The 26,716-nt window shown below is 43.5% G+C and overlaps 1 protein-coding gene across 1 annotated transcript in view; it reads right to left on the bottom strand.

The window, feature by feature from the left end:
* Window positions 1-26,716, bottom strand: part of SYN2 (synapsin II) — a 341,342-nt gene that overhangs the window by 130,861 nt on the left and 183,765 nt on the right. The window contains exons 7-8 of the mRNA XM_063426936.1: window positions 13,239-13,301; window positions 11,486-11,628 (exon numbers count right to left, since the gene is read on the bottom strand). Coding sequence (XP_063283006.1) covers window positions 11,486-11,628; window positions 13,239-13,301 — 206 coding nt within the window. The remainder of the gene's footprint in view (window positions 1-11,485; window positions 11,629-13,238; window positions 13,302-26,716) is intronic.

Below are 26,716 nucleotides of genomic sequence, written 5' to 3'. Positions count from 1 at the left end.
GATTTATTATTATACCATATGTGTTCTAGTTGCAACATATTTGTGCTGGACAACATGGTCTTTTACATGACTAGCATTTTAATGGTTGAAAAATAGTAGTTAACAAGTTTTGTATATGTACTCTTTATTATTATGTTTTATTATATATCTCTATCTAGTACTCTAATTTTGCCACTGGAACACGCTTAGATGTGGAATTGTAAAGTTGGTGGAAATATTCTTTTGAGATTTTTGTCCGTGAGTTTTCATCTACATGTTCACACTACAAAATATCTATTCCATCTCAAAGATGTACCAAATGCGAACAAGTCAAATATATTCTATTGAACTGAGATCTTGAGACAATTCAAGGCATGTTAGTAAGCTGACATCACTCTAATGTTTGAGAAACAAGCTTGAAAAGATGTTTACTTGAGAACACAACTCACTGGAGATTAAGGGGCCTCTCCCAGATAAACTGTTTAAATGGGGCTCTAGTTATTATATTCTCTACAGCACCACCAGACTTGTTAATGTTAACACTAGCCAGATGGATCTATATCAGCCACCCACACATCTGTTTCTGCAGGTGATCCAAAATAAGACAAAAAAAACCCTTGAAAACAGGGAAAATATTCCTTCTTGCTTCCAAAATGGTAATCGTATATCTTTTAGGAACAACATGCTGTTAGCACCTCCATTAATTATACCCTGTAATATTCTAATTTCCCAAAAATTCATCCAGCCTTTATTTAAGTCTCTAAATATCTGTATAAATTCCTTGCCGTTTACAAATTCTCAAACATTTGTTTGTGACAGATTTAAAATAGATTCCTCTATTTCCTTTAATCCATTATGTTTTTTCAATTATTAAGTCCCTAGTTTTGGTGATCACACATCCCTGATATTGATTAAAATATCTTAGTTCTAGTGATCACACATTTTTGGTAGCCTTATTGACTTATTCTATAATTTACTTAAAGATTTGATCTGTTACGCATTCAAAGACTATGGGCACGTCACACTTGTGAAAAGTATTTATCTGAATAACTTTTTGTTTTGCCATATTCAAGAAATTTATTTTTTTTTTTTGAAAATCTGTTTTTATTTTAAAGCTTTTGCAGAGATTATATAATATATTCAAGAAAATTCTGACAATTATTTTCTGAACTGAACCTGTTCCTTTGCTAAAGTGTTCTGCTTTAGCAGAACTTCATTTAATTATTCATTGAACAAAACCAGTAAAAACAGTAGTACATGAAAATATCAGGAAATCCGCTGTTTTTGTAATAGAGGAACCTCTTATTACAAGCTTAGTGGTGTACTAACAAAACCATTAACAGATTTCTTTAACCAATCATTGATAACAGGAGTAATCCCAGAAGATTGAAAGTTAGCGAATGTTGTGCCCATTCACAAGAAAGGGAGTAGGGAGAAGTCGGGCAACTATAGGCCAGTAAGCCTTACTTGAGTAGTGGGGAAAGTAATGGAAACCATGTTATAGGATAGGATTGTTGAACATCTAAAACACATGGATTTCAAGATCAGAGACAACATGGGTTTACTTCAGGGAGATCATGCCAAACTAATCTTATTGATTTTTGTGATTGGGTGATGCAGTAGACATTGCTTACCTAGATTTCAGTAAGGCTTTTGACACTGTTGCACATAGAAGGCTTATCAATAAACTGCAATCTTTGAGTTTGGATTCCAATATTGTTGAATGGGTAAGGCAGTGGCTGAGTGACAGGCAACAGAGGGTTGTAGTCAATGGAGTATATTCGAAGCTTGGGCTTGTCACCAGTGGGGTACCTCAGGGATCTGTACTTGGACCCATTCTCTTTAATATTTTATTAGTGATGTTGCAGAAGGTCTTGATGGTAAGATGTCTTTCTGCTGATGATACTAAGATATGTAACAGGGTTGATGTTCCAGGAGGGATAAGCCAAATTTCATATGAGTTAGGTAAACTAGAAAAATGGTCAGAGTTGTGGCAACTGACATTTAATGTGGATAAGTGTAAGATAATGCATCTGGGACGTAAAAACCCAAGGGCAGAGAAATAATATTTGATAGAGTCCTAACCTCAACATCTGACGAAAGGAATTCAGGGGTAATTATTTCTGATGACTTAAAGGTAGGCAGATAATGTAATAGAGCAGCAGGAAATGCTAGAATAATGCTTGGTTGTATAGAGAGAGGTATTAGCAGTAGAAAGAGGGAAGTGCTCATGCCATTGTACAGAACACTGGTGAGACCTCACTTGGAGTACTGTACACAGTACTGGAGACCATATCTTCAGAAGGATATTGATACCTTAGAGAGAGTTCAAAGAAGGGCTACTAAACTGGTTCATAGATTGCAGGATAAAACTTACAAGGAAAGGTTAAAGGAACTTAACATGTATAGCATGGAGGAAAGACGAGACGGGGGGATATGATAGAAACATTTAAATACATAAAGGGAATCAACACAGCTAAGGAGGAGACTATATTTAAAAGAAGAAAAACTACCACAACAAGAGTGCATAATCTTAAATTAGAGGGGCAAAGGTTTAAAAATATCAGGAAGTATTACTTTACTGAGAGGGTAGTGGATGCATGGAATAGTCTTCCATCTGGAAGGAGTTTAAGCCTGCGTGGGATAGGCATAAAGGCTATCCTAACTATAAGATAAGGCCAGGGACTAATTATTATTATTATGATATTTATATAGCACCGTCAAATTCCGCAGCGCTTTACACTGGGTGGACGCACAGACATGTAGTTGTAACCAGACAAGTTGGACACACAGCAACAGAGGGGTTGAGGGCCCTGCTCAATGAGATTACATGCTAGAGGGAGTGGGGTAAAATGACACAAAAAGGTAAGGATAGTATTAGACTAGTGACAGTTGCAGAAGAGGAATCAGTTGGGAGCTATTAACAGTTTAATTGATACACTTTTATGAAGAAGTGGGTTTTTAAAGATTTTTTTGAAGGAGTGGAGACTGGGTGAGCATCTAACGGAGGAGGGAAGCGAGTTCCACAGGAACGGTGCAGCCCTCGAGAAATCTTGAAGGCGAGCATCAGAGGTGGGAGTACGGACAGAAGATAGACGTAAGTCTTCAGCAGATCATAAGGGCCTAGACGGGCAGTGGCGGCTCTAGACTTTGTGAGGCCTTGTCAGGGTACCTGGAGTCTCTACCGTTGAGAGAGGTAGAGACTTAGAAGGTTATCCGTCCGGACGCCATGTCTCCTCGGTCTCCCGCGGTTCACTCGGCCTTGCTAACGCCGGCCGCGAGGGAGTCACTTCCTTTTATAACAGAAGGACCGGAGGTAGACGTCATGACGCTAACCCGAAACATCCTGCCACTCAAATCTCGGGAGACGAATCAGGACTCGCCGGAGGCGTGTCTCCTCTCCCTAGCCAGGATACTTAACGGGGGTTCTCTCATTCACTCATTGCCCTGTCGTGGTTCTAGTCCTCCTAGTCACACAGTGCTTTGTGATTCTCTTGTCTTTTGGTTCTGACCCGGCTTTGTTATTTACTCTCCTGCCTTTCTGTATTCCTTGACCCGGCTTGTCTCTCGCTTACCTGTCTTCTGTTATCCTCGACCTCGGCTTGTCTCTGACCATTCTATGGTAGTTCTACGTTAGTCCGGCCATTCTAAGGACCGGTATACGTATCAGCTACTCTTTGTACTCTGCGTGTTGGATCCCTGACCCGATCCTGACATTACGACAGGGCCATGGATCCTGCAGGTACAAATTGTCAGCTTGGTTCTCCTGATCCTAGGTTTGACGCCATGGATCATAGGATGGATCAGATGGCTCTGGCACTACAGGCGCTGCTGTCTCGCCCTATTAATCCACCTGAGGAGAGGCGTAACACTTCTGCTTCTTCTGTGGGTTCAGGGTTAGAGGTAGCTACTGTAGGTGCTTCTTCCCAAGTTACCCCACCTGTACGTTATGCTGGTTCCCCTGAGAGGTGTCGTGGCTTTTTGAACCAGATCAGTATTCACTTCGAGCTACAGCCCCGTTCATACCCTACTGATAGGGCAAAGGTGGGATTTATTATTACCTTACTCATTGAGAGAGCTCTGAGATGGGCGAATCCGTTGTGGGAGAATGATAATCCATTAGTCTATAACTATAATTCCTTTGTAGCTGCTTTTAAAAGAACTTTTGACCCTCCTGGCAGGAAGGCCAATGCAGCCAGATTACTGTTGCGCCTTAGACAAGACAACCAAACCCTTGTGGATTATGCACTAGAGTTCAGGTCTTTGGCGGCAGAGGTAAAATGGAATGAACAGGCCTATATAGACGTATTCTTAAATGGATTATCTGATGTAATACTTGATGAGGTAGCTACTAGAGAACTTCCCGAGAATCTAGAGGACTTAATTTCCTTTGTCTCCCGTATTGACGAACGCCTAAGGGAGAGACAGAATACTCGAGATAGAACCGCTAAATCTTTCTCTAGACTAGTACCATCATTTCAAGTTGCTGAAACCAAAGATCCACAGGTTTCAGAACCTATGCAGTTAGGCCTTACTCGTCTCTCAGAGGAGGAGAGACAGTACAGGAGAAGAGAGGGACTGTGTATGTATTGTGGGTTCAGAGGTCATGTACGTTTGAGCTGTCCCAGCCGTCCGGGAAACGCTCGCACCTAAGTTTCTCTAGAGGACAGACCTTGGGTGTTTCGATTTTGTCCTCTACTCATAACTACAAAGAACATAGACTCCTTTTACCGGTCTCGTTAACTTGGGAGAAGGGAACTTTAGAAACTATGGCATTGATAGACTCCGGCGCTGCTGAGAGTTTTATCGACCAAAAGTTTCTCACTAAACACACTATCCCATCCCAGTTAAGGAAGACACCCTTGGCTGTTGAAGCCATTGATGGTAGACCTTTAGTTGAGCCTGTGATTTCCCGGGAGACCACACCTCTTTACTTAACTATTGGTATTCTACACAAGGAGGAAATATCCCTACTACTCATTTCATCCCCTTCTGTTCCCATAGTCCTGGGATATTCCTGGCTTAAGAAACATAACCCCGTTATAGATTGGAGATCAGGGGAAATAGTTTCTTGGGTCCAGAATTGTCAAGAGAGTTGTTTAAAGAAAGTGTCACCTCTTTGTAGTGTCAACCCAATTAACAACGCTACTGACTCTACCAAAGTACAGATACCGTCCTTGTATCAAGATTTAAAGGCAGTATTTGACAAAAGAAAGGCTGATACCTTACCACCACATAGGCCTTTTGATTGCAAAATTAATTTACTTTCTGGTACCATGCCCCCCAGGGGTCATGTATATCCTTTGTCCACGAATGAGAACTTAGTTCTAGAGGAGTATATTCGTGAAAACCTAGACAAGGGGTTTATTAGAAGATCCTCCTCCCCTGCTGGGGCTGGATTTTTTTTTGTTAAAAAGAAGGATGGCTCTTTAAGACCTTGCATTGACTACCGAGGCCTTAACAAGATAACCATCAGAAATGTTTATCCGATTCCCTTGATCACCGAGCTTTTTGACCGATTAAAAAGTTCTAAAATTTTCACTAAGTTAGACCTTAGAGGTGCTTATAATTTAGTGAGAATCCACGACGGTGACGAGTGGAAAACTGCATTCAATACTCGATATGGGCACTATGAGTATACGGTAATGCCTTTTGGTCTCTGCAATGCTCCGGCAGTATTTCAGGACCTTATTAATGAGGTTCTTAGGGAGTTTCAAGATGACTGTGTAATTGTATACCTTGATGATATTCTTATACATTCCAGGGATATTGAGACTCACCACAGGCAAGTCAGGAGGGTTTTACACAAACTTCTTCAGCATGGCTTATACTGCAAACTAGAGAAATGCAGCTTTGACCAATCCCAAACTACATTTCTTGGTTATGTGATTTCTGGGGAAGGGTTTGAAATGGATCCGGAGAAGCTCCAATCCATACTAGACTGGCCTTTACCTCAGGGTCTCAAGGCTATCCAGAGATTCATTGGTTTCTCTAATTACTACAGACGTTTCATTAAGGGATACTCCTCTATCATTGCTCCCATCACTAACATGACCAAACAAGGGGCTGAGACTAAGAATTGGTCTACTGAAGCTCTTCGGGCTTTTGAGACACTCAAAGAGCTGTTTGCTTCCGCACCAATTTTAGTTCACCCTGATACTACTCTACCTTTCCTACTCGAAGTAGACGCTTCTGAGACAGGTATAGGTGCTGTTCTGTCCCAAAGGTTGGGTGTAGATAAACCACTACATCCTTGTGGATACTTTTCCAAAAAATTGTCCGGTACTGAAAGCAGATATGACATTGGTGACAGGGAACTACTAGCGGTTATAATGGCCTTGAAGGAGTGGAGACATTTATTGGAGGGTACCTTGCATCCTGTTACTATTTTGACGGATCATAAGAACTTATCCTATATTGGGGAGGCTAAACGACTATCATCTAGACAGGTTCGTTGGTCCATATTTCTCACTCACTTCAACTACGTACTCACATATAGGCCAGGTTCTAAGAATTCTAAAGCCGACGCCTTATCTCGCCAATATGAACCTGCTGCCGTATCTGAGCCGGTTTTGTCCTCTATAGTACCCAAGTGTAACATTATCGCTAACACTACTCTCAAAGTTCATTCCCCGCTACTTGATCAGATAAGGAACTTGCAGCATCTGGCACCTAGACTGACTCCGGTTTCCAGACTTTTCGTTCCCCCTGAACTTCAATTGGAGCTCTTACAGTGTCTTCACGAGAGTAAGGTGGCTGGTCATCCGGGTGTCCGCAAGACGTATTCTTTGATCTCCAAGGATTTCTGGTGGCCGTCGTTACGGAAGGATATTAAGGATTTTATCGGGGTTTGTGTGGTCTGTACTAAAACCAAACTACCGCATTCGCTTCCTTGTGGCCTTCTACAACCGCTGGAGATTCCTGACAAACCTTGGTCCTGTGTGGCTATGGACTTTATTGTGGATCTGCCGGTTTCTAAAAAACACACTGTTATCCTCACCGTAGTCGATAGGTTTACCAAGATGGCACATTTCGTACCTTTGCCTAAACTCCCGACTTCTCCTGAATTGGCAGAGGTCTTTGCTAAAGAGATTTTTCGTTTACATGGGATTCCTTCTGAGATCACTTCTGATAGAGGCTCCCAATTTGTTTCACGTTTTTGGAGGTCGTTCTGTTCTCAATTAGGCATCAAATTGAATTTTTCGTCCGCCTATCACCCTCAGTCTAACGGAGCTGCTGAACGAACTAACCAGAAGATTGAGCAATACTTACGTTGTTTTGTTTCCGAACAACAGGACGATTGGGTCGGTTTGATTCCTTGGGCAGAGTTTGCGCACAACAATCTTGTTTGTGACTCCACGCATTCAAGTCCCTTCTTCATGAACTATGGCTTTCATCCATCTATTCTTCCCCCGGTTTCTCCTTCCCAAGGAGTACCGTCGGTTGATGTCCATGTGGCCAACTTGAGGAAGTTGTGGGATCAGACTCGACAGATTCTTCTACACAATTCTGTACTGGTAAAGAAACATGCTGACAAACGTAGAAGGGCGGCTCCGAATTTTGTTCCAGGCGATAGAGTGTGGTTGAGCACTAGGAATATTCGTCTTAAAGTTCCTTCCATGAAGTTCGCTCCTCGTTATATTGGTCCTTACAGGATCTTGACTCGAATTAACCCAGTGGCATATCGTCTAGCTCTTCCAGCTACTTTACGCATCCCGAACTCCTTTCACGTGTCATTGTTGAAACCTCTAATCTGTAACAGATTCTCCTCCACTATCGCCCCTCCGCGCCCTGTTCAGGTGGAGGGTCAGGAGGAGTATGAGGTTAACTCCATTATTGATTCTCGTGTCTCCCGGGGACGAGTACAATATTTAGTTGACTGGAGGGGATATGGTCCTGAGGAGAGGAGTTGGGTACCACAAGAGGATGTTCATGCTCCTCGTCTTCGCAGGGCATTTCACTCCCGCTTTCCATCTCGCCCCGGCTCCTTCCGCCCGGTGGGCGTATCTGAGGGGGGGGGTACTGTCAGGGTACCTGGAGTCTCTACCGTTGAGAGAGGTAGAGACTTAGAAGGTTATCCGTCCGGACGCCATGTCTCCTCGGTCTCCCGCGGTTCACTCGGCCTTGCTAACGCCGGCCGCGAGGGAGTCACTTCCTTTTATAACAGAAGGACCGGAGGTAGACGTCATGACGCTAACCCGAAACATCCTGCCACTCAAATCTCGGGAGACGAATCAGGACTCGCCGGAGGCGTGTCTCCTCTCCCTAGCCAGGATACTTAACGGGGGTTCTCTCATTCACTCATTGCCCTGTCGTGGTTCTAGTCCTCCTAGTCACACAGTGCTTTGTGATTCTCTTGTCTTTTGGTTCTGACCCGGCTTTGTTATTTACTCTCCTGCCTTTCTGTATTCCTTGACCCGGCTTGTCTCTCGCTTACCTGTCTTCTGTTATCCTCGACCTCGGCTTGTCTCTGACCATTCTATGGTAGTTCTACGTTAGTCCGGCCATTCTAAGGACCGGTATACGTATCAGCTACTCTTTGTACTCTGCGTGTTGGATCCCTGACCCGATCCTGACAGGCCTTAGGCGAAACTCAAACATGAGGCCCCCACTAACATCTAAAGTTAAAAATAGGGTTTGCATTGTGTGTATAAGGTGCTGTTGCAGAGGGTGGTAGGGTGGCTGTGGCAGAGGGTGGTAGCGTGGCTGGGGCAGAGGGTGGTAGCGTGGCTGGGGCAGAGGGTGGTAGCGTGGCTGGGGCAGAGGGTGGTAGTAGGACAGTGACAGGGTAGTGGGGTGGTAGGAGGGCAGAGGGTGGTAGGGTGGCTGGGGCAGAGGCTGGTAGGGTTTCTGGGGCAGAGGGTGGTAGGGTGGCTGGGGCAGAGGGTGGTAGGGTGGCTGGGGCAGAGGGTGGTAGGAGGACATTGACAGGGTAGTGGGGTGGTAGGAGGGCAGAGGGTGGTAGGGTGGCTGGGGCAAAGGGTGGTAGGGTTTCTGGGGCAGAGGGTGGTAGGGTGGCTGGGGCGATAGGGTGGCTGGGGCAGAGGGTGGTAGGGTGGCTGGGGCAGAGGGTGGTAGGAGGACAGTGACAGGGTAGTAGGGTGGTAGGAGGGCAGAGGGTGGTACGGTTTCTGGGGCAGTAGGGTGGCTGGGGCAGGAGGGTGGTGGCTGGGGCAGGAGGGTGGTGGGGTGGCTGGGGCAGAGGGTGGTGGGGTGGCTGTGGCTGGTGGGGTGACTGGGGCAGAGGGTGGTGGGGTGGCTGGGGCAGAGGGTGGTGGGGTGGCTGTGGGTGGTGGGGTGGCTGGGGCAGAGGGGTGGCTGTGGGTGGTGGGAGCAGAGGGTGGTGGAGGGTGGTAGGGTGGCTGGGGCGATAGGGTGGCTGGGTAGGAGGACAGTGACAGGGTAGTGGGGTGGTAGGAGGGCAGAGGGTGGTACGGTTTCTGGGGCAGTAGGGTGGCTGGGGCAGGAGGGTGGTGGGGTGGCTGGGGCAGAGGTGGGGTGGCTGTGGGTGGCTGGGGCAGAGGTGGCTGGGGCGGGTGGTGGCTGGGGCAGAGGGTGATGGGTGGCTGGGGCAGAGGGTGGTGGGGTGGCTGTGGGTGGTGGGGTGGCTGGGGCAGAGGGTGTTGGGGTGGCTGGGGCAGAGGGTGGTGGGGTGGCTGGGGCAGAGGGTGGTGGGTGGCTGGTGGGGTGGCTGGGGCAGAGGGTGGTGGGGTGGCTGTGGGTGGTGGGGTGGCTGGGGCAGAGGGTGGTGGGGTGGCTGTAGCTGGTGGGGTGGCTGGGGCAGAGGGTGGTGGAGTGGCTGTGGGTGGTGGGGTGGCTGGTGGGGTGGCTGGGGCAGAGGGTGGTGGGGTGACTGGGGCAGAGGGTGGTGGGGTGACTGGGGCAGAGGGTGGTGGGGTGGCTGTGGCTGGTGGGGTGGCTGGGGTAGAGGCTGGTGGGGTGGCTGTGGTGGCTGGGGCAGAGGGTGGTGGCTGTGGGTGGTGTGGTGGGTGGGGCAGAGGGTGGTGGGGTGGCTGGGGCAGAGGGGTGGCTGTGGGTGGTGTGGTGGCTGGGGCAGAGGGTGGTGGGGTGGCTGGGGGTGGTGTGGTGGCTGGGGCAGAGGGTGGTGGGGTGGCTGGGGCAGAGGGTGGTGGGGTGGCATAAATACCTTATGTTTCCCTGGTGGTCCGGTGGGCGGCCAGGCTGTTTCCCTGGTGGTCCAGTGGGCTCCCTTTACAGTCTGCAGCTCCGCCGGGTGCAGAGCTGCAGACCACGTGGTGAGTTTAGTCTCGCGATCTCAGTCAGTCAGAGCGTTGCCGTGGTAACCCGCGGCAACGCTCTGATTGGGTGAGATCGCGAGACCCACTCAGTCTGCAGCTCTGCACTCGGTGGAGCTGCAGACAGGCTGGCTCTCTCCCGGGCAGGCATAGGAGGGGCCTCGCACCCGGCGGCATTAAGAGCAAGCCGCCGGGCCCCCTCCTGTGTCGGGTCCTCGGTCTCTGACCGAGGACCCGACCTGTCACACTTCCCTAAGGCGATTTAGGCGGCCGCGAGGCCCCCATCAGCGCGAGGCCTTAGGCGGCCGCCTAAATCGCCTAATTAGAGAGCCGCCTCTGTAGACGGGACATACTTGTGTATAATGGAGGATAGATAGGTGGGAGCAGCATTATGTAGAGATTTGAAAGCAAGAACCAGAATTTTAAATTGAGCTCTATATTTTATAGGAAGCCAATGTACTTTGAAAACTGGGCAGACTAGATGGTCCGAATGGTTCTTATCTGCCGTCACAATCTATGTTTCTATGTTTCTCTACATCTGGGACCAATGATTAAACATGCTTAGATCGTGTGACGTTCTAATGCACTGATTAACAACTCCTCAACCCATCACACATATCTGCAAGGTTTATATATTGAGTCATGGTATTTGCAATTGCAATGTAATTACATTAATGAGTAAATGTCCTTAATGAAGAGGCCAATGAGCGGAGCATAACACTAGAAGAGTTTTAAGAAGAAAAATTTGAACTCCTTCTTGTGTAATCTTCCCTTTAATATTCAAGTTCCCTAATAATATAATGTGCAGTTCCCCATACCTCAATATTGGCTTCTCTTCTCCTGATCTCAAATCTCTGATGTCTTCTTAGCTACCTCTCTAGCCCCTGAAATTCGATCAAAGTATCTTAATATCGTTGCATGCAAATGTCAACATTGATAGCTTCAATAAATCCAAGTTTGAACTCCTTCTTGTGTAATATTCCCTTCATATATCAAGCTCCCTAATAATATAATGTGCAGTTCACCATGTCTACCTCAATATTGGCTTCTCGATCGATAGCTTCGATAAATTCAAGTATTGCAAATATTGTACATTTATCAAGCTTGTTCACACCTTCCCTATTACTTTATGTTGTGCTCTATTATCTTGAGAAATCTGATAAAACAAGTACTTTCCATCTCCTATTTCCAGTCTTCTTCATACTGATGGATATTCAGTAAATCCCATCAGAATTTTTAGATTTACTTACATATATGCTTTGTAGTTGTTGCCAATCTTCTGGATCCTGATATCATATTTGGAGTCAATGAAGGGCTCAGTAGTAGCATATGTTTGCGTCAAAGCTACCACACTGGCAATGTCTTGGAAATCATAGTGGTTTTCCACTTTAACCTTTGAATGGATTTATGGATGAAAGAAATATAGAATGTTGGTTAGTTTCTGTCTTTGGGGGTTGTACAATTATTTTCATCCTATCAAGGCCATAAAGATGTTAAAGCACCTCATGACCACTTGTATGAAACACTGCACATATAGATATAGCTTATATTGCTTCCATAAGTTCTGCACACGTTGGATGCTTGTCATATGGATCAAAAAAGCCAGAATAAAAAGGACCCAGAAAAAAATGTTGCAAAATGGTTTGCCCCAATAATCGGAAACAGCATTAGGGTACTCCAGCAATTATAACTGCTCTAGTGGCTGGGATGTTTGGAGTAATAGTGTCCCTTTAAATTATACATAATATTTACTATAATGGCTTTCAAGCAGACTTGTGAGCATAACTTAGTTTAGTGAGAAAAACATTTTCCTAGAATTTGCACTACACCGGAAAAATAACTAGTACAAGTGATTAATTATAGCTGCAAACAGTGACACTTGGGCCCCGTCTGTATCTATAAATATACACCAACGTTTAAAAAAAATACATACTGGGGGCTGTCTGATATAAACATTAACTCTTTGAAACCAGCACAATAAGCTGCTCTCTTATGTGGCATTGAAAATAAAATATAACATTACAGTATCAACACATTAACAGTATACAATAAAATAGTATTAGATTGGATATCATATCCAAAGCCATCATATCTCATTTCAATTTTAATAAAAAAATATTACCAAAACACTAAAAAACACACATTAACAAATCACACAATTGAAAATAAGTAATCGATTCCTCCAGCTGTAAAAATATGAGGTTTTTGAATCCATATTTTAACCCCTAAGGACCAAACTTCTGGAATAAAAGGGAATCATGACATGTCACACATGTCATGTGTCCTTAAGGGGTTAATGGCTTGAGAAAGATACTTGAATATCTTCAAATAAGACTTCATAAGTGAATGAAAATAGAATCTTGTTTTCATGTACGTTTTTAAAAAAAAATATATATATATATTTTACTTATTGTGAATCTCTTGGTACTACAAAAATTCATATAGGACTAGACTGGACATCTTCTGATCCTTTTTGTCATTAGTTAGAGGGCCCGAAGACTAGGCATCCTGTTGGCTATAAAATTAATAATGGGGCCAGATGATTGGGCAACTTTTGGCCCTAATATATTACCCTTCCCCTCACAGCCCAAACATTGGAGGCATGCCACCCCTTTGCCTCAACTGCAAAAGTTAGGAGGCAGAAAAGGGGGCAGAAAAGGGAGAGCTGCTGTAACACTGAACGGGTTAATTTGCACGTACGCCAAGTTACGCCAGTTGGTAAATTTAATGTTTGCATTACTTTGACATGTTGTGCTCCACTACTGTCTGTTAGCGAATAATGTCTTGTTCATTAAAGCAGTTTAGGAAGGGTTTACTTTAAGGACATGAGTAAGACACGAACAAGCACTATAATCTGATTTTAAATCTTAACAAAATGCTCTACATTTTTTCCTGTCAAGTGTTTTAAAGTAGCTTAATGAATGATAATGAAGTTGCAAAGAACGTTATAAATATGTATTAAGTAAAAACACTAAATAGGAAAACAAACTAAAGAGTAGATACCTTTCCCATGCCCGAGTGTGCATGCCCGATCTTAACCACAACGGGAAACGTTGGCATCGCCAGCTGGAATAAAACAAACGTACATGATCAGCTTTAAAATAAACATGGTTTCTAAAACAGGAAATCTTGGTAATTGCCTAGAAACTTCTAAAAATGTGTCTATTAAGCAAAATAGCAGAAATATCTTGCCTTAGGTATATTTCTGGTAACATGTTGGTTTTACATCTATTTTTCATCTAATTCAGTTTAATTAATATATTTCAAAATACATCAATTTGATTTAATCTCATGAAAAAAAAGAATATAAAAAAATATAATTTTTTTTATATGTATCTGTATCAGCACATTGCATCAATAATAGAATATTACATTCATTTGGCAGGAAGATAAGGAAGTTTGACAAAATAACAGAAACACAGCATGAAAAAGTTTAAAGAGGAACTGTAATAAAATAAAAAGTATTTTGTGAGGTTTGAAATATAAATGAGATGTAGAAGTCCATGTTTTTTTTTTTTTTTATCTTGCAACTGGTTGCCTCCATGTTAGCTCCCTGTCAGTTATTGTCATAAACTCTGTCCTTTGCACCTCACAATTAGCATAGATAAAGCATACAGCAAATGAGGAGAAATTAAAGCTGTTGTCATTTCTGAGTATTTCACAGCGACAGATATGTGTTGGAATTTGATTGAAATTTGATTGAAATTTCAATACAACCCAAAGACATCATAAGACAGTCAGTGTGACAAAAGTTAACAAAAGGCTTAAGCTGTTTTAATTGCCTTCTAGAACATACAGTACCATCCTTTGTGTAGTCACTTACAAGAACAGGCGATTAGAACTTCTAAAGTAAACACAATGTACTGTAAAAAATAAACCTTTTTTTTCATGGAAGCTTCGTTTGGAGTCAAGCCCAGTTATTTCAAAAACCTAGCAACACCTCTTCCGTCAGTATTTCACTTGGTAGTATGGAACAGATTTTCCATTGGGCATAGCACCTGTCTACGTGCGCATGCCTGATGTTGGAGCATACTCTGTCTGTTAAATCCTCCCACCACCTCCAGTCCAGTGTTTGCTGCTACAAGAATCTGGGATCACGGTTTTCAGCCTGAAAGAGCCTAGTTTGTGTGAGGCACTACCACTTCTAATAATATTGCTGCTCACATTGCTATACACAAACACAAGCAAGCACTATTACACACACATATAGCTACCCAAACACTAATAGACACACTGCTGCACATACTGCTATAATGTTTTTTTTTAAATCAATGTGAATGTCACTGTTATTTTTACCTGTTGAGATTCATTTTATAAACTAGGTGTGAGTTATATAGAGTACCAAACCTGTATCCTTAATTCTATAGTGTCCCTGTTACCAGGGGTATTAAGGTGTTGCCGTCATCCCTCTCATCCAGGGGTCAAGTCCTGGGGAAAAAAGTGTGGGAACTCACCCAAGATTCCACCTCCTTCCCCCCCCCCCCCCCCCCTTAAAAAAAATTGCACTCCTATGCATATAGTGCAGTGCAGGGTGTGTATAATAAATTTAGTGTGTTTGTAGTGAGTGCAGAGTGTGTATAATGAATGTAGTGTGTTTGTTGTGAGTGCAGTGTGTGTATAATGAATGTAGTGTGTTTGTAGTAAGTGTAGAGTGTGTATAATGAATGTAGTGTATTTGTAGTAAGTGTAGAGTGTGTATAATGAATGCAGTGTGTTTGTAGTGAGTGCGGATTGTGTATAATAAATGTAGTGTGTTTGTGGTGAGAGCAGAGTATGTATAATGAAGTGTTTGTAGTGAGTGCAGTGTGTATAATAAATGTAGTGTGTTTGTAGTGAGTGCAGAATGTGTATAATGAATGTAGTGTGTGTGTAGTGAGTGCAGTGTGTATAATGAATATAGTGTGTAGTGAGTGCAGTGTGTATAATGAATGTAGTGTGTTTGTAGTGAGTGCAGAGTGTGTATAATGAATGTAGTGTGTTTGTAGTGAGTGCAGAGTGTGTATAATGAATGTAGTGTGTTTGTAGTGAGTGCAGATTGTGTATAATGAATGCAGTGTATGTAGTGTGTTTGTAGTGAATGTAGTGTGTTTGTAGTGAGTGCAGAGTGTGTATAATGAATGTAGTGTGTAGTGAGTGCAGAGTGTGTATAATGAATGCAGAGTCTATATAATGAATGCAGAGTGTGTATAGTGAATGTAGTGTGTTTGTAGTGAGTGCAGAGTGTGTATAATGAATGCAGCGTGTATAATGAATGCAGTGTATGTAGTGTGTGTGTAGTGAATGCAGAGTGTGTATAATGAATGCAGAGTGTGTATAGTGAATGTAGTGTGTGTAGTGAGTGCAGTGTGTACAGTGAATTTAGTGTGTTTGTAATGAGTGCAGAGTGTGTATAATGAATGTAGTGTGTTTGTAGTAAGTGCAGATTGTGTATAATGAATGCAGTGTGTGTGCTGGATTATGTGTGTGTGTGTGTGTGTGGGTGGGTGCTGGATGATTGTGTGTGTGTGTGCTGGATGATGTGTGTGTGTGTTGGATGATGTGTGTGTGTGCTGGATTATGTGTGTGTGTCCTGGATTATGTGTGTGTGCTGGATTATGTGTGTCTGTGCTGGATTATGTGTGTGTGTGCGCTGGATGATGCAGTGCAGTGCAGGGTGTGTATAATAAATTTAGTGTGTTTGTAGTGAGTGCAGAGTGTGTATAATGAATGTAGTGTGTTTGTTGTGAGTGCAGTGTGTGTATAATGAATGTAGTGTGTTTGTAGTAAGTGTAGAGTGTGTATAATGAATGTAGTGTATTTGTAGTAAGTGTAGAGTGTGTATAATGAATGCAGTGTGTTTGTAGTGAGTGCGGATTGTGTATAATAAATGTAGTGCGTTTGTGGTGAGAGCAGAGTATGTATAATGAAGTGTTTGTAGTGAGTGCAGTGTGTATAATAAATGTAGTGTGTTTGTAGTGAGTGCAGAATGTGTATAATGAATGTAGTGTGTGTGTAGTGAGTGCAGTGTGTATAATGAATATAGTGTGTAGTGAGTGCAAAGTGTGTATAGTGAATGTAGTGTGTTTGTAGTGAGTGCAGTGTGTATAATGAATGTAGTGTGTTTGTAGTGAGTGCAGAGTGTGTATAATGAATGTAGTGTGTTTGTAGTGAGTGCAGAGTGTGTATAATGAATGTAGTGTGTTTGTAGTGAGTGCAGATTGTGTATAATGAATGCAGTGTATGTAGTGTGTTTGTAGTGAATGTAGTGTGTTTGTAGTGAGTGCAGAGTGTGTATAATGAATGTAGTGTGTAGTGAGTGCAGAGTGTGTATAATGAATGCAGAGTCTATATAATGAATGCAGAGTGTGTATAGTGAATGTAGTGTGTTTGTAGTGAGTGCAGAGTGTGTATAATGAATGCAGCGTGTATAATGAATGCAGTGTATGTAGTGTGTGTGTAGTGAATGCAGAGTGTGTATAATGAATGCAGAGTGTGTATAGTGAATGTAGTGTGTGTAGTGAGTGCAGTGTGTACAGTGAATTTAGTGTGTTTGTAATGAATGCAGAGTGTGTATAATGAATGTAGTGTGTTTGTAGTAAGTGCAGATTGTGTATAATGAATGCAGTGTGTGTGCTGGATTATGTGTGTGTGTGTGTGTGTGGGTGGGTGCTGGATGATTGTGTGTGTGTGTGCTGGATGATGTGTGTGTGTGTTGGATGATGTGTGTGTGTGCTGGATTATGTGTGTGTGTCCTGGATTATGTGTGTGTGCTGGATTATGTGTGTCTGTGCTGGATTATGTGTGTGTGTGCGCTGGATGGTGTGTGTGTGCGCTGGATGATGTGTGTGTGTGTGCTGGATTATGTGTGTGTGTGCTGGATTATGTGTGTGTGTACTGGATTGTGTGTGTGTGTACTGGATTATGTGTGTGTGTGTGTGTGTGTACTGGATTATGTGTGTGTGTACTGGATTATGTGTGTGTGTGTGCTGGATGATGTGTGTGTGTGTGTACTGGATTATGTGTGTGTGTGTGTACTGGATTATGTGTGTGTGCTGGATTATGTGTGTGTGTGTGCGCTGGATTATGTGTGTGTGTGCGCTGGATTATGTGTGTGTGCTGGATTATGTGTGTGTGTGTGCTGGATTATGTGTGTGTGTACTGGATTATGTGTGTGTGTACTGGATTATGTGTGTGTGTGTGCTGGATGATGTGTGTGTGTGTGCTGGATGATGTGTGTGTGTGTGTGTGTGTACTGGATTATGTGTGTGTGTGTGCTGGATTATGTGTGTGTGTGCTGGATTATGTGTGTGTGTACTGGATTATGTGTGTGTGTGCTGGATTATGTGTGTGTGTGTACTGGATTATGTGTGTGTGTGTGCTGGATTATGTGTGTGTGTGCTGGATTATGTGTGTGTGTACTGGATTATGTGTGTGTGTACTGGATTATGTGTGTGTGTACTGGATTATGTGTGTGTGTGTACTGGATTATGTGTGTGTGTGTGTACTGGATTATGTGTGTGTGTGTGCTGGATTGTGTGTGTGTGTACTGGATTATGTGTGTGTGTGCTGGATTATGTGTGTGTGTGTACTGGATTGTGTGTGTGTGTACTGGATTATGTGTGTGTGTGTACTGGATTATGTGTGTGTGCTGGATTTTGTGTGTGTGTGCTGGATTGTGTGTGTGTGTACTGGATTGTGTGTGTGTGTACTGGATTATGTGTGTGTGTACTGGATTATGTGTGTGTGTGTGCTGGATGATGTGTGTGTGTGTGCTGGATGATGTGTGTGTGTGTGTGTACTGGATTATGTGTGTGTGTGTACTGGATTATGTGTGTGTGTGTGCTGGATTATGTGTGTGTGTGCTGGATTATGTGTGTGTGTACTGGATTATGTGTGTGTGTGCTGGATTATGTGTGTGTGTACTGGATTATGTGTGTGTGTGTGCTGGATTATGTGTGTGTGTGCTGGATTATGTGTGTGTGTACTGGATTATGTGTGTGTGTACTGGATTATGTGTGTGTGTACTGGATTATGTGTGTGTGTGTACTGGATTATGTGTGTGTGTGTGTACTGGATTATGTGTGTGTGTGTGTACTGGATTGTGTGTGTGTGTACTGGATTATGTGTGTGTGTGTGTACTGGATTATGTGTGTGTGCTGGATTTTGTGTGTGTGTGTGCTGGATTGTGTGTGTGTGTACTGGATTATGTGTGTGTGTGCTGGATTATGTGTGTGTGTGTACTGGATTGTGTGTGTGTGTACTGGATTATGTGTGTGTACTGGATTATGTGTGTGTGCTGGATTTTGTGTGTGTGTGTGCTGGATTGTGTGTGTGTGTACTGGATTGTGTGTGTGTGTACTGGATTATGTGTGTGTGTGCTGGATTATGTGTGTGTGTGCTGGATGATGGGGGGGATGCATTTGCTTTTTAACTTTTATGTGTGTTTTTTTTTTTACTTTACTCCCCCCTCCCTGCTTCTTACCTTGTCAGGGAGGGGGGGGATATCCTGGTGGTCCGGTGGAGGGTAGCAGCCGCTGCACACAGGGGCCATCACACGCGGCGTTCTTCTCCAGCTCTCTCAGCTTCAACTCTCGCGAGACTCGCCTGTGCGGAGCGTTGCCATGGTAACCCGTGGCAACGCTCTTACAGCTGCGGGTCTCGCAAGATTTGAAGCTGAGAGAGCTGGAGAAGAACGCCGCGTGTGATGGCCCCTGTGTGCAGTTAGCAGGGCAGGTCCTGCAGGACTGGGAACGGCGTTCCTGCTTTGGAAAAAGTGCAGGAACGCCGTTCCCATGCGTTCCTGCAGGACTCGAGCCCTGCTCTCATCATAATATAGTAAATAAAAGGTTTTTCAGCACCGAGGCTCCCTTGGCATGTCCTCTAAACAAATTTAAAAGTACTAGTGACTGGGCAGCTATTGCTGCCTAGTCGCAAGTGCAATAAGGGGGTCCTTATGATGGGGAACACAAATAACTAATCTGTGACCCACAGATGGGGGCTATTAATAAAAAACGGGGTGACCTAATGTCCCCCTTGGTCCCCACCCATGAGCGGCGGTTGGGGACCCTAATTAATTAAATAATGGGGGGACCTAATGTCTCCCACAGGTCCCCACCCAATCTAAATGAATAAATAATGGGGGGAACCTAATGAGCGGCAGGTGGGGACCCTAAATAGCCCCCCAACCCTAATTTATTAAAGAGGCGACCTAATGTCCTCCCTTGTCCCCACCCATGAGCGGCAGGTGGGAACCCTAAATAAGTATATAATGGGGGGCAATTAATGTCCCCCGCAGGTCACCACTCATGAGCGGCAAATGGGGACCCTAATTAATTAAAGGGGGGACCTAATGTCTCCCCTGACCCCCACCCATGAGTGGGGAGCCTAAATAAACTAACCATGTAAAATAAACGTTCATACTTACCATTAGATGTCTTTTTTCTTTTCTTTTCTTTCTTCAGCTCCAATAAAGGCCAAATAAAAATCCATAATACCTGTCGCAACTGTTACAATAAAAAAAAATAAAAAAACAGAACGCAAAACAAATAAATAAGGCGAAAAAAAAGTCAGACTTCACCCTGTCTGGGTCCCTTGTTCTACCCATCAGCCAGTCGCTGCGCAGTTCGAAGCTGGGGTGTGACTGACTGCATTTGTGTGTTTCTTTCCCAGCATGCCCCGTGGGGCAGTTTGAATGGCGGCTTGCTGTGAGGGAAGTGAGAGTAGCGCTGTACTGAGGGTCTGAGCGGAACCGGTGGCTGGAGTAGTGTGCTGTACCCCCCGGCGGGGTCATGAGTCTATTTCCTTTGGATTATGGTATCCTATAAGGATACTTACATTTATACTTCTATGCATTTTCTTCGATTTATGTATCATTCTTTGATTATGCAACTGTGCCTTTACTTATTATTGTGAAAGTGAATAATATAGGTATACATCAGATCTGCTATTAAGATCTGCTGTAAGAATATTTGCCAATACAGTACCTATATCTAAATAAATACAACATTTTTTGCAACATATTAAGAGTGCGGTATCACACATCATTACTAAGGTATAATTCATGGGCTACCTTGATACCAGCACCACTTGAGATGGGAGAGTGCCAATACATATATAAATTTTCTAAGTCTCTACATTTACCTGTCATAGCACTCTGATTGGTTGGCTTAAATCCAAACAAGCAGAGTGCTCTGTGTCATTTTACACAGCATGGGAAAGTTCTTTGGAATTTTCCCATGCTGTGTAATTTGACTCATAACCCTCTGATTGGTTGCTTTCAAAAAAGAAAGCAACCAATCAGAGGGCCATGAGTCAAATTACACAGCAAGCCAACCAATCAGAGTGCTGTGACAGGTAAATTTAGAGACTTACCTGTCAGTCTCTTCAGTTACCTGTAAGAGCACTCTGATTGGTTGGCTTAAACCAACCCATCAGAGCGCACTGAGCCTAACTGCAGAGTGTGGGAAGGCTTTATAAGCCTTTCCCCACCCTGCAGAGTTAATTCTGCGCTGTGCCCTCACTTTCGCTCATGGGTGGGGACATTAGGTCCTCCCCATTATTTATTTAATTAGGGTGCCCATCCGCTCAGGGACGTATTTGCCGCGAGGCAAACAAGGCATTTGCCTTGGTCAGCAATTTCCAGGGGGCAGCAAAAAATGCCGCCCCCAAATGCCCAGGCAAATATCTTCTTTGCCTCGTTTCATGGGAGCCCAAGAACTGGCCGGCTGGCCACCTTTGGGCTCCCCCGGGTGGGCGGCGAGGCAGCACTTTCCCCTGAGCTCTCTGCTCAGCTCCCTCACGCGACCCGCAGTAATACCGGGAGCCGGAATATGATGTCATATTCCGGCTCCCGCCATCACTCTGCAGCGCGCAAGGGATGGCAGATAGCTCAGGGGAAAGTGCTCCCTCGACGCCCGTCCGCCTGCCTGCACATCCAGCCGCCTCCCTGCCCAGCAGCCCCACTGTACCCAAGGTGAAATATCCACCCAGTTATCCCAAAAGTAGGGAGGCTGGGTGGGTTACAATTTTTTTTTTATTATTATATTAATAATAGTGAGTGGGAGAAATGTGTGTGTGTCAGTGAATGTGAGTGTGTGTCAGTGAATTTGAGTGAGTGTGGGTCTGTCAGTGTCAGTCACTGAATGTGTGTGTGTGTGTGTGTCGGTCAGTGATTGTGTGTGTGTCGGTCAGTGATTGTGTATGTGTCGGTCAGTGAGTGAGCGTCTGTCAGTCAAAGTGCGGCCTTGACAGGAAGGGTTGGGGAAAATTGTAATTTGGGGGGCACAAATTCTAAATACACCATTGCATCCGCTGCTTATGGGTGGGAATCAGGGGGGAAATTAGGTCCCCCCTTTAATTAATTAGGGTCCCCACCCACCGATCATGGGTGGGGACAAAGGGGAACATTAGGTGCCCCCATTATTTATTTACTTAGGGTCCCTACTCGCCGCTACTGGGTGGGGACCTGGTGGGACATTAGGTCCCCCCGTCTATGGGACGCGGGGGGCACTATGTCCCCTCATTTTAGTTATATTCTGTTCCCCACCATGGAGTAATGGGGGGACCTGTGACAGGATTTAACCTCCCTTTTATTAATATGGGGGTCATAGTGACCCCCATAGGTTTTAATTGGGGGGGGTATTATTACAAGGAGGGAGCTGGTAGCGCTTTTTATTTATTTATTTATTTTCGCGCATGCGCAGTGTTATTTTCTCCGTGCTGTGGTGGTTAAGTCTCCTGCAGCATTGAGTCTATTAAACGAACGAAACAAAAAAGAAAGGTAATTCATTCAGCATTTGCCATTTTGTTTTGTTTATATTTCGTATGTAGGGCTTTTATTTACTTTTTTTTTTTTTTTTTTTTAAATTCTTTATTTTTGTCGTGCAGGTGAGTACATTACAAGATTAAACGCCACAACAGCGTACACGTTTTATACAAGGCGAACAGTGGCAAGGGTAAATGCACGTTTTTAAATTAGGATACATAAAACAAGATTAACTGAACAGTTTTTTAAAGTAAATGAGTTTCCAGAGTAACGTTAAAGTGTTCAATGTTCATGTGGGGGGAGTGTGGTGTAAGTGAGTTGTGTCAGTAGTGCAGGCTATGTGTAAGGTGCGAGTAAGTGTCCTGTGGAGCCGTCTTCTTGGCTTAGGCAAGTTTAGGTCATGTGGACCCCATGTTGGATGCACATAATATCAGGCTGAGCTAAGCATCAATTCAGACCATGGCAGGATGACTGCAAAGTGGGGTGCTGAAACTAAGCCTATACAGCTGTCTTAGAGCACGTAGTTAGTTTGCCTAGGAGGCACCATAGTTCTGACTGGGTATCAGAGTAGGCTGCTTGACCATTAGTGTATCACATCGTATGCTGGCGTCTGTAGTTATGGCTATTGCTGATTAAGGCTTCACAGCACGCGTTAAGGAGTAGCCTAGCGGAAATTCTGGCGCGTGTGTTACAATATGGGTCAGTTTTCATGACGGGCACAGATTATATTTTGTAAATCAACTGTACTATTACCATACGTAATTGCCCCTAGCCGTTACATCCTAGTATAATATGCATAATATTGCCTAAGTAAGCTTAAAAGACGCTTGCTTAAAATACGCTTTAAATTAAAATACAATAAGAAAACAAAATAAAAAAATAGAACAATAACGCTTTGAAATTTGTCTGGCATATAGTGATGCGTTCTAATAGCAGGGTATCTATTAATGCTAAGGCTAAGGCTATCATACTATGCCTTGAATAGTCCAGCGCTTAGGCTTGCCTAGCCGATACCTAAGGATGGCAGGCTGCTAGCCCCAGATCTCGTAAGTCCACCTTTCAGAGCACGGTGTCGCCGCCATCTTTGCTTGCCTGCATGCTCCTGCATCTCCTCCACGGACAAGTAGCAAAGTCTCTTAACCGGACCCGGGCTTCTCAGTATTTCTGGTGCTCGTGAGCGTTGCCACCAGGGGTATGCCATTCGATCGGGCGGCTTGTGAGTGCGGACTCGTCCTCCGCCGGTGAGATCCCGTTGCGGGCTGCTTTCTGCAGGAGTGTGTGGCTGTACCGCTGCTAAGTGTTGGTTGTTTGTCGTTGGGGCCACTGAGTGCTGGGCAAGTTGGTTCTTGTTGCGTTGGTTGAAATCTTCTGTTGCTTCGTGTGGGAGACCTGTTGCTTGAGCCCGCCCTTTAGAGTTTTGGCTCCGCTTCCTTCTGGAGGACGCTCTTGGGGCACGGTGTGGGGTCCCTTGCAGACTCCGCCGGGTGGCCGGTCTAAGCCATGCCGTCACCTCTCTCATAGCTGCGTGGTATACCTGTCTCTGGGTCTTGAATCTTGCCCACAGGTAGGTACTGAGACGGTTGATGTATTCCAGTGCGTGCTTGGGCGGTTCAATTAATGTGGGCCTGGGCCTGGGCCTGTGCTGTGTCCACGCCGCCATTTTATTTGGGCCCAGTAGGTCTCGTTGTGTCGTAGGCTCATTCATCCCCATGTGGGGTTTAGTAATGTGTTCGTCGTTTGGTCGGTTGCGTGTGCCGGGATATCCCTCACCGGCAGGGGGGGGGTAATCGGGATCTGTAGCGTTGCAGTGTCTTCCCGCTGGTCCGCTGGCGGGGAGGTCGGCCGCCTCTCCCACACCAGCGCACGCTGGTAGGCTGCAGATCTGATTCTGCTTCAGAGTGCCACTTTGAGTCCGCTGAACCGGTCAGGTAAGTCCCCGGGTGTCACCGTTGGTCTGCTGTGCCTGTTTATGAGGTTCACCGTGAGTTTGTGGTTAAAAGTCGCTTGTTTCTTTATTTACTTTTTAACCCCTTCAGGACGGAGTCAATAGTGCACGTTCTGATCAAAACAAACGTAAACAAAAACTGGAATTTGCGCTATATGTCTGTTCACCCGTAGTTCCCCTCTTTCAAATTATATGCACCCACACTTATTATATATCATTTTGTTCAGGAGAAACAGGGCTTTAATCTATCATTAACTATTCATATATGGAACATCATTTATTATGAATAAAAGTAAAAAAAATGTGAGAAAATAAGATTTTTTTTTTAATTTGCATTTCCATCTGACATTTTAACTGTGAATGTCATAATACTGTTAGGTTTTACTGCAAAAAAAATGCACATATTTGTAATCAGCGATGTCTCACGAGCACAACAGTACCCCCCATTAACAGGTTTTATGTTGTTTTGGAAAGTTACAGGGTCAAATATAGAACATTACATTTTCAAATTGAAATTTGCCAGATTGGTAATGTTACTTTTGAGACGGTGTGGTAGCCCAGGAATGAGAATTACCCCCATAATGGCATACCATTTGAAAAAGTAGACAAGCCAAGGTATTGAAAGTGGGGTATGTTTAGTCTTTTTCAGTAGCCACTTAGTCACAAACACTGGCCAAAGTTAGCGTTCATATTTGTTTTTGTGTGAAAAAAGCAAAAAAAAGCGAATATTTGGCCAGTGTTTGTGACTAAGTGGCTACTAAGAAAGACTGGACATACCCCACTTGCAATACCTCAGGTTGTCTACTTTTGCAAATGATATGCCATCATGGGGGTAATGCTCATTCCTGGGCTACCATACGCTCTCAAAGGCAACATAACCAATCTGGCAAATTTCAATGTGAAAAAAATGAAATGCAAGCCTTATATGTGACTCTCTAACTTTCCAAAACACCATAAAACCTGTACATGGGGGGTACTGTTATTCTCGGGAGACTTCACTAAACACAAATATTAGTGTTTTAAAACAGTAAAACATATTACAACAATAATATAGACCATAAAAGTGCAGTTCGCTTGTAAAAAATGCAAAAAATGTCACTTTTACTTAAAATATCATCGTTGTAATACAATTTACCAGTTTGAAACACGAATATTTGAGTTCAGCGAAGTCTCCCGAGTAAAACAGTACCCCCTATGTACAGGTTTTATGGTGTCTTGGAGAGTTACAGGGTCAAATATAGTGCTTGCGAATTAAATTCTCTGCACTTTCTCCCTGTGTTGTCGTGCATGTCAATCAAATTTTAATTAATCAAATCACATAATTACGTTAAAAGATTATTTAAATATACATGTAGAATTTTAATATATATGCATTTATAGGTATTTAAATTCTACGTGTATACTAATGTAATCTTTTATGTAATTATATGTATTTATCTATATATATATATTTGCGGTTATTTGTATTTTATATATATATAGATATATATAGAATGTCATTCTAATTGTATTTTGTTACCGATATATATATATTAATAACAAAATACAGTTAGAATGAAATTACATATGCATATATAATTTATATTAAATTTTGTTTCAATATTTTATTTATTTATTTTATTATTTTATTTATTTATTATTTTAATTATACGTATTTATATATAATATATATATGTACATCTATTATATATATAATATATATACATATTATATATATGTAACGTCATTCTAAGTGTATTTTAATATTAATATATATACTTATATTAATATTAAAATACACTTTGTATGACGTTACATATATATAATATGTATATATATTATACATATAATATATATACATATTATATATATATAAAAATATATTTAATTTATTTTTACACTTGTCTTTTATTTATTTTTTATACTTCCCACCAGCAGGGGGACTGTCTGATATTTCAAACAGTCCCCCTGCTGGCAGATCCACAGCCAGCTATAGGGGGCCATGTGATCGCTCTTTGAGAGCGATCACATGGCCCCCGGGGGCCTGATTTGCCGTGGGAGGGCTGCCTGGGCTGTGAGGCAGTCCTCCCGAAGCGGATCGCGGCGGAGGTAAGTATAACTTACCTCCTGGGGCTGCAAGCCGTTACGGCGTGCTATGCCGTCATAACGGCTTTAAAGCCCACTTAACCCGTGACGGCATAGCACGCCGTAACAGCGTTAAGGGGTTAATAAAAAAAAACTGATTTTTCATCATAGAAAAAAAAAGAAGCACACGCATGTTTTGGGGTCAGAGGTGAGAGACAGCCAATTACAGCCTAAGGAAGGTTACTTAAACTCAAATTACCTTTTTATCAGTACCCTGTTGTGGTTTCCTCTAGCTGGTTATCCTGATCGTGTTTTTTCTGATATTTGACTTTGGCTTAGTTTTGACTTCCCTGATTTCTGGTATCCTTGACCTTTGGCTTTCTCCATCATTGTGTTTCTTTCTGTGTCCCTGACCACGGCCAGTATTTTGACTATTCTCAGGTATGTTAAGTCAGGCCATTCTAAGGTCCAGTTAAACATTATCCTTAGTCCTAGGTGTGATACTATTCTGCGTGCTGGATCAAGAGTTCTCCTGGCACTCTGCCCTTGATCTGCCTCTTGACAAGCTCAGCCAATCATATGGGAAAGCATTGTGATTGGCTCAGATCAACACTTCTGATGATGTCAGCCAAGGAGGCAGATCAGGGGCAGAGACAACAGCTGCAGACTTGAATACAAGTAAGATTTTACTATATTTAGGAGAAAAAGGTGGGTCAGGGGGCTAGTTGG

The sequence above is a fragment of the Pelobates fuscus genome, chromosome 7, assembly GCF_036172605.1.
Source record: "Pelobates fuscus isolate aPelFus1 chromosome 7, aPelFus1.pri, whole genome shotgun sequence".
NCBI classification, from domain to species: domain Eukaryota; kingdom Metazoa; phylum Chordata; class Amphibia; order Anura; family Pelobatidae; genus Pelobates; species Pelobates fuscus.
This window is presented reverse-complemented; position numbering and strand designations above follow the sequence as displayed.